The sequence below is a fragment of the Neltuma alba genome, unplaced genomic scaffold, assembly GCF_004799145.2.
Source record: "Neltuma alba isolate B1F8T4 unplaced genomic scaffold, ASM479914v2 tig00004186_pilon, whole genome shotgun sequence".
NCBI lineage: Eukaryota > Viridiplantae > Streptophyta > Magnoliopsida > Fabales > Fabaceae > Neltuma > Neltuma alba.
Window position 1 is genome coordinate 17,487 of NW_021633599.1, and position 14,438 is coordinate 31,924.

Below are 14,438 nucleotides of genomic sequence, written 5' to 3' on the forward strand. Positions count from 1 at the left end.
TGGTGGGGACCATAATATATGTTTCACAAGACTCTTTCTTTTATGAACCACTTGATAATTACACCCGTCCATTTACTTCTAATTAGATTTGAGTAACAGTGCACTTGGCACCTGAAGTATTATTATTGGTCCCTTGACATTTTATTGTTCTTAATCTGGTCCCCCTTTCATTTTTGTTTGATTTTATCTTGGGAGACAAAATATTTAATGACAAAAGAAAAGAAACAAGTGATAAACCTGGTACAAGTTGAAGACCAAAGAAAAATTTAAAGACTAAATTAAATTAAAATAAATAAAGGCGCCCGATTGGTAGCTAAACTTAGACTAGTATTGATCTGCCAAACGTCGCTTGCAACAAAAATTGTCATATTAGTAATAGAAAAAAAAAATTATATATTGTAATGACATACAGTCACCCGCCAAGCAAATAAAGATTGATTAGAAAGTGACGTAAAACAGACGAGTTGAAGAAAACTCCATGAAGATGATTCACTCTTGTTCTACTTTACATACAACTCCAATCGAATCCATTAGGTGCAACTCCTCAGCTTCATATTCCAGTTGTGACATCTTTGAGGGTAGAGTTTAAGGGGAGGAGACGAGAATAGAGAACCCAAGAGCTTGAATGTGTTGTCCCCAGGAATTCAACCTGGTAAAACCAGCCCTTGTCCACCAATCAATATATATATATATATATATATATATATATATATATATATATAGACCACATATTGTACACACTTGTTTCTCACACTTTGTTTTTCTTTGGTCCAGTCACCTGTATCGCTCACATTACTCCTGTACAAGGAAGTTCTTCACCTCGGGATGTCAAATCGTTCAGTTGCCATCTACGAATCCAAGTCTAGTGATTTTAACGCGCGGGTTCAACAAAACTTGTTCTTGGTCTCTCACATCTCTGAACATCGAAAAAAATGAGTTGAGGCCCTCAGAAGAGCCTCCCAAGATCCACAACAACAAAGAACTGAATGAATTCATGGATCCAGGGTTGGGAGCGGCTTCTGGTTGTTGAAGGTCCGGCTGGCCAGGAAATGGTACAGGGTCGGCTGTCCTGTCTGGATTATTTTCTGACCTTCCCTGAGGTTCAGCAGCTCTATTCTGATGCATTAATGGGTCCAATACAGGCCTCAACCCGGCCCCAGAAGCCAAATCTGCATTAATTCCCTGGTTCCTCGTGTTCAATCTTGTGATGTGCAATGTTGATGCAAGGATCGTAGAGGAGGTGATGTGGAAATCTGGGTGTTGTTGGAGTTGTGATCGTCGATTTAGCATAAACCTTTGCAACGCAGGTAGCTTGAAACATACAATGCAATTCAGTTAAGCATGGCCATTTAGTATAATGGGCAGAAGGAAAGATTCTAGGAGGTAATAATATTATAATAGATATTTCGTTTTCAACATAAATAAGCCATTAAATATCACCTCGAAATGATTCCAAAAATACAGAATAAGGTGCAGCATAAAACATGCAGTTGTAGATAGAGCCAAGTATGAAAACCCTGGAAAAATTTTAGAAACAAATTATTTCCAGCTAACATTAATTTCAACTAAACCACATGAAAGATATGAAAAAGTAGAGTGATCGTACCATAAGGATAAGAGAAGAAATATATATGAAAGACCAGAAAATACATCAAAAAGAAGCGAGGAAAGAACTTCATTGATATTGGTGTCCGGGCACTGCAAGTAATGACAAGTTCAGTAATATCAGAACATAAAATCATGACACGTCCAATACAAATATGCAGGGAAGTAAAACAGGCAGGATATAAACTTTGTACCTAACAAGAGTAAATAGTTCACATAACCAAACAAGAATCAAGACTGTGAAAGCTATTAGTTGATCATCATAAAACTCGAAAAGAAAGAACAAAACACCGATCATGATCTGCAAGAGTTCACCAAGTAACTTATCAGTAAAGATAGTATAAAGAGAAATAACACGATATTGAAGCAGTTATTATAGATGATGTTGAAAAAATCCAACAAGGGTGGACGCTTACAGGTACAAAGACTAGTGATTCAATCACATGTACAAAGATCAGCTGAAATGTTGGAAGGCGATGCTGAGCATGGCGTTGAAGCTGGACTGCAATGATTTTTAAAAGTAAACAGTCGGCCCAATGTGCAGAATAGAATGACACAGACCATAGAAAACTATGCACCATTAGATGAATGTCAAAGGAGACTCTTCTTTTAGTTAGCATACTACATGCAGAAATTTTACTCAATAAAGTTTCTTCTAAATTTTTTTTTTTTTTTAAATAGAAATGAATCACCTTGAAGATAGATCTTCTAATCACAGCGGTAATAATCATTGAGAACCCTGACCATCTATCTAAGCTTATTTTAGGTAAAAAGTTTTAGATCAAGCCAACCAATTAATCTAGACGGCTATAGGCGAAATGAACTAATAGATGCAAGCAGGAATCACTAATCAGTATTTACAGTATGAAAAATAATCTCTTCACAGAAAAAACAGCACATACCTGTAAACTTCAGCATGCGAGTCTGTGTCTCTCTCAATGTAAATGATACGGACATTGTGGTAGTGAAAAATACAAATAAGGACATCATAAGCACCCCACACTTGGTTACTAGGTAGTCTGCTTGGGAAAAAGACAAAGCGTGCACATTATGACATGAGTTCCAAAACAATGAACAAGAGGTGTCTCTCAGGATACACCCTAAAAGCTAACAATCATAACAACATGATAGCTGAATAAACTTAGCAATGCAAAGATATTAAACATCATAATCATAACAACATGATAGCTGAATAAACATAGCAGTGAAAAGATATTAAACACAATAATCATAACAACATGACAGCACAAATTGGAGTTAAGCATCCACTTCCACTTTAGCTTCCTAATAAACAAAAGGATGTCACGATGTAAAGAAGGGAAAATAACGGAATTGAAGTTTTGACCAACTAATGCAATCCCTCTCTATGGAAAATGCTCCATGAAGTAGTAGAAAGATAAATCAACAAACCTCCAAATCTAGCAGGCCCTTCGGGTGGTGCTTGTGCATAACTAAGATTATAAAATTCCTTTGTTTGATAATTATACAGATAACCTGTGAAAAAAGCCCAACACCAATTTAGCCATGATTACTAAACGAATCTCCAAACTTGTGACAGGTTGGCATAGATAACTATGAATTGTTTGATATTGGCATATTTTATAACCAAAATCATGATAATTTCCTTAAATTATTTGCAAATTTAGCAAATGATATTAGAAGCAAGTAATCAAATAAAATATGATAACAATAACAATAATAATAATAATGAGAAGAGGCAGAAAAACCAAATAGCATGACTTCAGACAATTAAACCCATGTTTCTCTATCATTTTTCTCCCATTTTCTTTCTTCACTTTCCACCTCTTTCTCTCGGAAAACTACAGGTTCTTTTTTTAAAAAAAAAAAAAAAAATCAACTACCAGAATATTCACTTCATATTTCTAAGCTGAATTAATTAACACACTTACACGATTATATTCTATACAAAGGTTTTACAGAAAAAAAGATGGTTACCTTGACCTGAAGAAGTTAACAAACTATTCATTAAAATGGTATCATATCCAACAACTCTGTTTATGAGTAGCTGCTGCCACCTGGAAGTGATAATAAAAAATAATAAATCAACTTGAATGTATGGCAAAGATTTAGAAACAATAAATGCTATAAAGACCAAGAAATGATAGTACTAGTTTTCTTATCAGCGAAAGATTTGCAAATCTCAGTGACAAGCCTACAGTACTGTAATTGTCAATGAAGATAAACAGCTGTCCTTTAAACTAACCAGAACATCGTGCTACAATATATAAATAGATTAAGAGAGATGAACCTGTTTCCAAAGCAGGGGTGCCGAGCTGATATGCTCATGTTCATAGTGTGTATGTTATGACGAGACTTGGCACTATCGGGCAACAAGAAATACCCCTACAGAATATTATACATGATTGGCAACTGAAGTTTAGAGACTTTACTAATTTAAACTTGAAATACCTAGAGAAAAATAATATACCTTCTCCATAGTGTATAAATATATTGGTTCAAATGCCTTGCTCCCCTTTTCAAGCCATTGCACTGAAATTTAAAAGAAGAAGAAGAAGAATCAATTTGTTGAACCCGGGCCGTTGTATACATATGTAAGGAAAAAGCCCAATATGTGATAGTGGGTTAAGTGCGTAGCTGAGGGTAATTGGGGAAAGGTGAATTAGGAGTTAGTTATGTGGGGTATTTGTTGTCAGAGAGGTCGTTGAGGAGGGCATGCAAATGGTGAGAATGTTGAGAGGAGTGTGGTGCTCTTGAATGCACTAGGCTACAGGTTTCCTTCTGGGTGCTATCCATTAGGTTATACCCTGTGGATTGTTACTTTCTTCAGTAAATAATACAAATCACCGGAGTCATTTCCATCAAAGGTATCAGAGCGGTGACGACGGGGCATGGTTCATACTCGCACGATGGAAGATTTGAATGCGCGGATGACACAGAATGAAGAACGAGTATCACAACTTACCGATGACATGACGATTCTTAAATCAATGGTTCAGGATGTGCTAGCTGAACTTCGATCGAAGAAGGGACAAGGGAATACGGAACAATCCTCACCGGACTCCACTGTGCCGAAAAATAGCCACGTGGGGACTCAAGTTGTAGACGTCAAAGACAAGAGCGGGAATGGTGAGGCTGACCAATCGACGTACCGAAAATTGGATATGCCTCTGTTTTCAGGGGAGGAACCTATGGGATGGATCTTTAAGATCGAACGCTACTTCCGGGTCAATAGGGTGCCAGAAAATGACAAGCTGGATGCAGCAGTTTTATGTCTTGAGGGGCGGGCCTTAAATTGGTTCCAATGGAAGGAAGCACGCTCACCGGTTTCTAACTGGCCGGACCTTAAACGGGACCTGATCTTTCGATTCCACCCCTCACAGTATGGCAACACGTATGAGATGCTAATGGCGTTACGACAAACTCGTTCGGTGGCCGACTACATTGAGCGATTTGAGTTGATTTCAGCGACGCTTGACCATTGCGACGATGAAGTTCTAATTGCTGCATTCTTCAATGGACTCCGAGTAGAAATCAAGGCGGATCTGCGTTTGATGAAGTTGAGTTCCCTAGCTGAGTTGATGGATATGGCGTTACGGCTGGAGGAGCGCAATTGGGTTATGATCCAACAACCGTACACGCGAGGGCTTGGGCCACAGCGGAGCTGGGCCGATGATAAAGGCGGCGGTGGGCGAATCGCTTCTACTCGGACCTCTTTTTCTACGGACCCCCTCAAATCGTCCCCCTCGTATTCAGCTGGTTCGAATTCGGACTCCAAGGCTGCTGAGTCTTCCAAAGCGGTAGCAATTCCGGTCACACATACTAATAAGATGGTCCCGAAGAAATTTACAGATGCGGAGATTGAGAGAAGACGGGAGCTCGGCCTTTGTTTCAAATGCGACGAGAAGTTTAAACCGGGTCACCGTTGCAAGAAGAAGCAACTCCAGGTATTGATATTAGCGGAGGACACCGAGAATGATGATGTCTCCCCGCCACTGACTGACCACGGAAACCCGGAAGTATTGGAGTCATCTCCAAATGAAGTTGTTGCGACGGAGGGCCAATTGATGTCCCTGTCCTTGAATGCATTAGCAGGGTTCACCGGTGGGAAGACAATAAAGCTCATGGGGACAGTTCAGAGTAAGGAGGTGCTTATCCTCATTGATTGCGGAGCGACTCACAGTTTTATCCATCAGGATCTGGTCAACTCCCTGTCTCTCCCCCTCGATCAGCGCGTCGCGTTCACTGTGCAAGTAGGTGATTCACGCCATGTACAAGGGCGGGGTGTGTGCCGAGATGTCTCGATCATGGTTCAGGGTCTCCATATCATTCACCATTTATATCCGTTTAAGCTTGGTGGATCGGATATCATTTTGGGAGCTGACTGGTTAGCATCATTGGACGAAGTGTTGGTGAGCTGGAAACGGTCAACACTAAAAATTGACATGGGAGATGAATGGGTCTGTCTGAGAGGTAATCCGGCCTTACAACAAACACCCATGTCGTTCAATTCTCTTTATCGTTCAACTAGAGGGGATGAGGACGCCTTTTGGGTGGAATTCGCTGAACTCAAGATTACTGATATTTCAATGGCGCCAATAGAAGATGATGTTAAGGAGTTATTGGGGGAGTTCCCTGCAGTACAAAGACCCCTGAATGGGTTACCACCACCTCGAGCAGCAGATCATACCATTGACTTACAGCCAGGGACCCTACCGCCTAATGTGAGGCCTTATCGGTACCCTCACCATCAAAAGGCAGAGATCGAACGGCTAGTACAGGAAATGTTGTCAGCAGGAATCATTCGACCCAGTAAGAGCCCCTTTTCGAGTCCGGTGCTGCTGGTAAAAAAGAAGGATGGTAGTTGGCGCTTCTGTGTTGACTATAGAGCTTTAAATAAGATAACCATCCAGGATAAGTTCCCCATTCCGGCCATTGAAGAGTTGTTAGACGAGCTAGGAGGAGCCCAGATATTTTCCAAATTAGACTTGAAATCTGGTTATCACCAGATCCGTATGAAGCCCGGAGAAGAGTTGAAGACAGCTTTTAGAACACATGACGGCCATTATGAATTCCTGGTCATGCCCTTCGGTTTGAAAAATGCTCCCTCTACTTTCCAGTCTTTGATGAATGACATTTTTAGGCAATACTTACGGAAGTTTGTCCTTGTTTTTTTTGATGACATCTTGGTCTATAGCAGTGACAGGCTAACTCACTTGCAACACCTTAGAGTTGCGTTCCAGATTCTACAACAGCATTCCTTGGTGATCAATACAAAAAAATGTGCCTTTGCTCAGTCTCAACTGGAATATTTGGGTCACATTATATCAAGCAAGGGTGTTCACGCTGATCCTTCTAAGATTGACAGCATGTTGTCCTGGCCTGTACCGACCACACTGAAGAGTTTAAGGGGATTTTTGGGACTCACAGGTTACTACCGGTGCTTTGTTCGACATTATGGTCTCATAGCGGCCCCACTGACTGCCTTATTGAAGAAGAACGCCTTTTTATGGACACCAGAGGCTCAGGAGGCTTTTGAACGACTTAAAGTCGCCATGACCACTACCCCTGTTTTATCTCTGCCTGATTTTTCTCAACCATTTGTGGTCGAGACAGATGCATCCGGGACAGGGTTGGGAGCGGTTCTATTGCAGGCTAACCGACCTCTGGCTTATTATAGCCATTCCTTATCATCGCGGCACCGCCGGTGTTCAGTTTATGAGCGGGAGTTAATGGCCATGGTGTTTGCAGTGCGAAAATGGCGGTATTATCTGGTGGGTCGTCCGTTCATTATCCGCACCGATCAGAAAGCCCTCAAATTTTTACTGGATCAGCGTATCTTGGATGAGTCTCAGCAGAGTTGGGTCTCCAAGTTACTCGGTTTTGATTTCCAAATTCAGTATAAGCCGAGCCCCACTAATGCTGTCGCTGATGCCTTATCACGTAAAGGGGAGTCTCTCGAACTCCATTCTCTGTCAGTGGCACAGTCGGGCGATTTTACTTCCTGGGATGATGAGGTTCGACATAATCCTTCCTTGGCTGCCATTATTCAATTGTTAGCCACCGGACAAACCGCTCCGGTGGGGTATACACTCAAAGGAGGGCACCTGTTCTTCAATGGACGGCTGGTGCTTCCCAAATCCTCTGCTCGCATCCCTTCGCTGGTGCATGACTTCCACAATTCACCGATTGGTGGTCACTCGGGATATTTACGAACCTATAAACGGTTGGCGACCCTTTTCTATTGGGATGGTATGCGCAGGGATATTCAAAAATATGTGGCTGCCTGTGAGGTGTGCTAGCGTAATAAATATTCGGCAGTCAGTCCGGCTGGTTTGCTGCAACCACTTCCTATACCCGATAGAGTTTGGACAGACATCTCTATGGACTTTGTTTCCGGCCTTCCTAAGTCCTAGCACGTGGATACCATACTGGTGGTAGTGGATCGTTTTACCAAGTATGCCCACTTTCTGACTTTGCTCCATCCATACACAGCTCGGGATGTGGCCGCTATATTTGTTAAGGAGATAGTACGTTTACATGGCTTTCCCCGTTCCATTGTGTCAGATCGAGACCAGCTTTTCCTCAGTAATTTTTGGAAGGAATTATTCAAAGCTGCTGGTACTTCTTTAAAATTTAGTTCGAGTTATCATCCTCAAAGTGATGGTCAGACAGAGGTGGTTAACCGAAGTCTTGAAACTTATCTCCGATGCTTTTGTTCTAGTAAGCCATCCACCTGGTCTAAATGGATCTGTTGGGCTGAGTTTTGGTTCAATACCTCCTATAACCGCTCTACTGGGATGTCACCATTCAGAGCATTATATGGTCAGGACCCGCCTATTCTGTATCAGTTTCAGGAACCGTCTACCCCGGTTGATGCGGTCAATGAGCAGATACGCACCAGGAACTCCATTTTAGCTGAACTCAAGTCTAACCTGGAACGATCACAGCAGTACATGAAGGTTCAAGCTGATAAGAAGCGTCGGGATCTGCATTTCAGTGTCGGAGATCAAGTGTTTGTCAAGCTCCAACCGTACCGCCATAAATCTCTAGCACGACGGCCGAATGAAAAATTAAGTCCCCGTTTTTATGGCCCTTTTCCCATTCTGGAACGCATAGGACCCGCCGCTTATCGCCTGCAACTTCCGGACACTTCCCGAATCCATCCGGTCTTCCATGTTTCTTGCCTCAAGAAATCTCTGACAATCGGTCTCGCTGCACAGCCACTTCCGCCAACCTTGACCGCTGATATGGAGCTTCGAGTGTATCCTGCGGCGGTTTTGAAGCATCGTACGTTGACTGACGGTCAGATTGAACTTCTCATTCAGTGGACAGATTTACCAGCTACGGAGAGCACATGGGAAAATTATGATGTCATTAAACAACAGTTCCCTCGGTTCCGCCTTGAGGACAAGGCTTCGCTTCGTGGGGGGGGGTATTGTTGAACCCGGGCCGTTGTATACATATGTAAGGAAAAAGCCCAATATGTGATAGTGGGTTAAGTGCGTAGCTGAGGGTAATTGGGGAAAGGTGAATTAGGAGTTAGTTACGTGGGGTATTTGTTGTCAGAGAGGTCGTTGAGGAGGGCATGCAAATGGTGAGAATGTTGAGAGGAGTGTGGTGCTCTCGAATGCACTAGGCTACAGGTTTCCTTCTGGGTGCTATCCATTAGGTTATACCCTGTGGATTGTTACTTTCTTCAGTAAATAATACAAATCACCGGAGTCATTTCCATCACAATTGAACTATGTAGAACCAGGAAAAGGAGCGGAAGAATCATTCATTAGGAATATATACATAATGCAAATACTAGAAGTGATTATGTGATATAAATATCGATTAAAAGTACCAAGCCCCAAAAAACTTTCATGTTTCATCATTCTTTTCCCGCAAACTTTTCTTATAAAAAATATGGTAAATAAATTTTGTTTAAAGAGACGTAAGAAGACCAGCATATCATCATACAAATGTATTTACCTGCACTAGAGCTAAGCTTGTCCAAGTGAAGGATAACCATCCATTTAGGAATATCAAGATCTAAGTGTACACCAGCAATATTCTGCACTCACAATTCAAACTTCAGCAGAAATTTTTGAGTAAATTCGATCACTAAATTTTATAAATTCCAGCTGGAAAGCATCATATATAGGCATATGGTCCAAATCCAATCTATCTACAAGGAAAACTATATTTTCACCGAATACTTACCCAAAGTTTCTGGAAACTTCCAAGTATCTTTATCAAGAGCTTCCAAACAAATGAGATGCGCTTATACCACTTCTTACCAAAGTGCATAATTGCTGCTTTCAATGTCTCTTTGGCTGATAAAGAAAAACTATTTCGTGACTCCTCTTTATCAACTTTGACCACAGCATCTCCAACCACCGCCTTGGAGTTTTGACTACCAATAGACATTTCAGCTTGATGATCAAGAAACTCTGTATCAGTCTTCCAAAACTTGAACACTGATTTTCCCCTCCAAGGAGCTGAACCAACCCAATTCAACCAAAACTTTGCAGCCAAAAATGCCACTCCATCTCCATCCACATCAGAAACCTCTATTTTATCTGCTACAGTTGGTGTGTCAGGGGCATCTGTTCTGGTTGAATCAGATTCATTATGCGACCACAAGCCCACACTAGTTATCTACAAGAGAGATTTTTGGGAGTATAAAGTGTAGCAGTCCAGTCAAACAAAATAAACATGCTAGAATTATATCCCATATGCAAGATAATAAAAACGTATGCTCAGATTTGCTATTAATCACAATTTTAAACCTTGCTGTGTTTGTAATCTATAACAATTTATGCTTAGATGTCTTTTTGATAGCTAAATCTTAGCAAAGATCACTAAAGAATCAAAAGGACACAAAAATGGTTAAACTCTGATACATAGCAGAAGCGGCAATATTTAAAAAAATAAAAAAAAAAAAAGCTTTCAGAAACTTATAAGAGGTAAGGAAGAGGAAATAAGGGGTATGGCTTTTAGAAAGAAAGAATCTTGAAAGGTAGTGTTTATCTTTTCTTCTTGTTTTGCTTCTGTGAATATTCAGTAACTAGTGCCAATCACCACTTTGAGACCTATTTTGACATGTATACCAGCAACTGTGTCTAAGTGTTGTAATATCCACCCTAAGAGGGAAATTCCCCACTCAAATAACAATACAGTTTCCCTAGTTGCGTCAGATGAGGTCCTATTACATATTAATATCCAAAATACTGCAATATGATAATGTTGATAGTTATGCAACTGTTACTCAAACTGAAGTTAGCTATCCCTAAGAACCACTTTATTCATTCCTCACCAAAGTTAAATAAAAATTTTAGGCAATAGGCATGGTTAATGTAACCAAAATGCTGGGGAAATATTTCTAAAATCCAATCTAATCTAAACAGAAATATAAGCCATTAAAGCATAGTTTATAAAATATAACAAAACATAAATAACAGGGAAAGAAATAACAGATTTAAAAAAAAAAAATAACAAATTTCAGCAACTTCCCACATACACAATTATCTAATTTGCCTTTGAAGTATTGTTTAAACCTCATTCCTAACGGATACAAAATTTCTATCTCTTTATTCTTTCAAGCATCATCTATTTATTTACAAAAAATCTTAATTCGAAAGGGTATATTTTAAAAAAAAAAAAAAAAGTACCATGTACCTTAATTTGAATAAGTTGGGCCTCTGATGTCACAACACCCGTGAGCTCACTTGAACAGCCCGGCTTAACAAAGAAAAGAACTTATTAGCCTTATAAAAAACCAAAATTAAAGTCAAATAAGAAAACACAATTAAATTAGAAAGGATAGTAGCATACGAAATTGAGGAATTAAGTACTAATATGAAAGGAAAAGATTGAGTCAAACAAGGATTGTTAGAAGATCAAATGAAAGGAAAAGCATAGCTCTAGACGGCATTGGAAGCAAGTAATTGCTTAGTTATTTACTTATTGATTGGTAAGAGAAAGAGAATACAAGAGACATGGAGCAAGAAGCATGAAGGAAAATGAAGTCAATCAGATTATAACATACTTCTTCCAGCTGCTATGTTGCTATCTATATCTCAGGTAGTTAGATATAGTTAACCGACTGAATACTTGGAAATAACTATCAAAGAGGCATGGAACAGAGCCACTGCAAAGAATTTGTGAGTTATGACCGAAACTTCAAGCCCATATTGGTCACAGGTCAATAATGGGAATTGACCTCTATCAGATCTAATTTCCTGTTGTTCCTCAATAGTTCAGCAGTGGAGGTTCGTTTATAATCGAATAGTCATAGGTTTGAATTGTATTAGCAGAGATTTGATCAATTCTTTGGTTCAGGATGGAAGGGTTTACTTTGACCATTAATAGAAGATAACTCATTCCTAATGTCTTTGTTTCTATTACATTATATCTCATTGTATCCTATTCTTCTATGCAACATCTGAGAATTGCCATCCATACCTCAGTTTAGGTATCAGATATTCCTTTGTTTCATAGTCCAAAGTTATGTATACTAACCAATTACTATTAGTAACAAGTGCATATTTGATGCAGTAGTCAATTCTCCCAAGAAGCCACAATTACCATGAGCAAACGTACTAATAACAAGGAAGTCATTTTCGCTTCCTCTTTCTTGAATCTTCCTCCTAACACATTCACCAATATGCATGAAATCAAAACTTCATGACAATTGTCCAGTGTGAATCTTCCACTATCAAATTGAATAGTTTTAATATCATGTTTTATTTAAATCCATTAGAACTACTGGCAATAAAAAGTTTGAATGCACTGTGAACAAGGCGGCTTTTATAATTGGAAGAGCATCAAACATGGACTTTTCCAAAATTATTATAATGATATGATTCTCTTCCAAATAATAGAGAGAATTATAAGCAAGAGAGAATTGTAAGCAACTTCTTCTCAGACATCAAGTTCAGCAAAGTTCTTTGTAGACCATAGCCGATATTACTTCACCAATAGAGACTCCAAGAAAGTTAACTTTACCCATGACTCAAAAAATTCACATCAGAGAGTGCTTCCCCTCGGTAAAGATTTAAACACTTTTCCTCAATCCATAAAATGCACTTTAATTTAAAGAATCTCATTATTGTCATGAAATCATTATATTTGTCATCCTTGTAGATAGAAAAAGGATTTGTTGATAAGTAGAGTACATAATACAAAAAGGTACAAAGACTAAGCACAATAGATCGTCCTCAACCAAAAGAAAACGTCTCATATTCCAGTTCAAAAAGGCCTTCAAGTCCCAAGGGTAATCCACAAGGGACCCTCCCTAAAGAAAACATAATGGAAACCAACAATAGGATTTAAGAATAACTCTCCTTCAAAGATGTGTAGTGAAAGAAATCTCTGATCCAACACTGTTGGACTACATATAAACCAGAAACACAACTAAATTTTTCATGTTCTTATTCACCACACACCCACAAACCAAGCTCCTCCACAGGCAGACATTCATCCAGTCTTTGGAAGCTATAGCATTGAGAGCAATATATGGTGTTCAAAATTAGAACAAACTCATTTATTGTTTCTCTTCTTTCCGGCACTCGTCCTAAGCATTCGTAGACAAAAGAAAATGAAGGAAAGAGCTTTCAAGTTGATGAAACCTATCAAGTAACTAGCGCACTATCAAAGCACACGGAATCATGGCCAAAGATTCGAAATTCAACAGCCCTAAAAGAGCAACATAAAACTCAAATTGAGAGTGAGAACTGAGAAGGCACAATTGGGTACCTGCTGAACGTAATTGGCGTGCATAACTACGAGAATACAGAATAAGGTGATGGCTCCGAACAGGCTTAAATACTCCATAGCGGCTCTAACTTTCGGGGTCAACATCTGCGAAAACCTCTCCTGCACACGGATAAACGTCTGTTCTGGATCCATGACACAGTTAAAGAACAAGAAAAAAAATTACATTCCCGAGAAAGTGACAATTTCTCAGTTTTCACTTCGTCGTCGATTTGGGAAGCAGGATCTTCTGCTCTATATACGATGATCAGCTGGATTGTCCGCCTGCACGTTTTAAACGAGGTGAAGACGAGATTAAATTAAAGGGATCGGGAAAAAAACTGTTCTTTTCTTCCCCTTCTTTTTTTGGTTACTGGGTACTACAGTCTGCAGTTTGTCATCGGTTGTATGCTTCATAGATCAGGGGATTGAGGCAATGCAAGCCAAGCCTGAAGAAGCCCGATGAATTTTAGGATTTTTTTTTGACCCGGTTTGAATTTTAGGATTAGGCTTAACCAAAAAGTTGATTTTCAGACTTGGATAAGTACGTTTTTTCCTTTAAAAAAAAAAATTAAGATGCACCTAATATTCTAAACTATTTTTGAAAGTACATTTAACACCCTAAAAAAGTCTCTAAAATAATAAAAATGGAGTAATTTTGACCCAAGTTAACAGAATATTAACCTCCGTTATCTCTCATGCCAAGTGCTACTGTTTATCGTTTGACACGCGACTTCAGCCTAAAGAAGACCATCCTAATCACTAACGAATGAGTTTCTTCTCTAATTGCTGGTACAAAGCTATGCAATCTACATGTCATTTACTGGCCTTATAAACCATGGTAAGCCTCTACATAATGAAATTTCCCACAAAAAAATCAAAAAGCACAACTCACTTTGTTTTGCTCATAAAGTAAAGAGCATTATAAGCAACAATCAACTAACATCACCCCCTAACAATGGAGGTCTAGGAATAATCGTAAGTCCGCCTTTAAGAAACTCTATAGAACGTCCATACATAACCCTTCCTATAAGCTTTCCAACCCAATTCAAACATCAACAGAGCCGTGGCCCTCCTCTGCTTGTTCCTTGGTCATTGGCCACGTAAGTCAT

At 39.5% G+C, this 14,438-nt stretch overlaps 1 protein-coding gene across 1 annotated transcript; it reads right to left on the bottom strand.

Annotated features, from left to right (window-relative positions):
- Positions 1-750: 750 nt before the first annotated feature.
- LOC114743931 (membralin-like protein At1g60995) lies at positions 751-13,752 on the bottom strand. Its single transcript, XM_028932127.1, has 14 exons — positions 13,330-13,752; positions 11,251-11,313; positions 9,793-10,230; positions 9,562-9,643; positions 4,055-4,116; positions 3,875-3,969; positions 3,562-3,641; positions 3,016-3,099; positions 2,508-2,624; positions 2,022-2,107; positions 1,800-1,906; positions 1,607-1,698; positions 1,441-1,517; positions 751-1,311 (listed from the first exon to the last, which is right to left on the bottom strand). The coding sequence occupies exons 1-14, from the start codon at positions 13,480-13,482 to the stop codon at positions 838-840; spliced, it is 2,010 nt and encodes a 669-aa protein (XP_028787960.1). The 5' UTR covers positions 13,483-13,752; the 3' UTR covers positions 751-837.
- Positions 13,753-14,438: the final 686 nt, after the last annotated feature.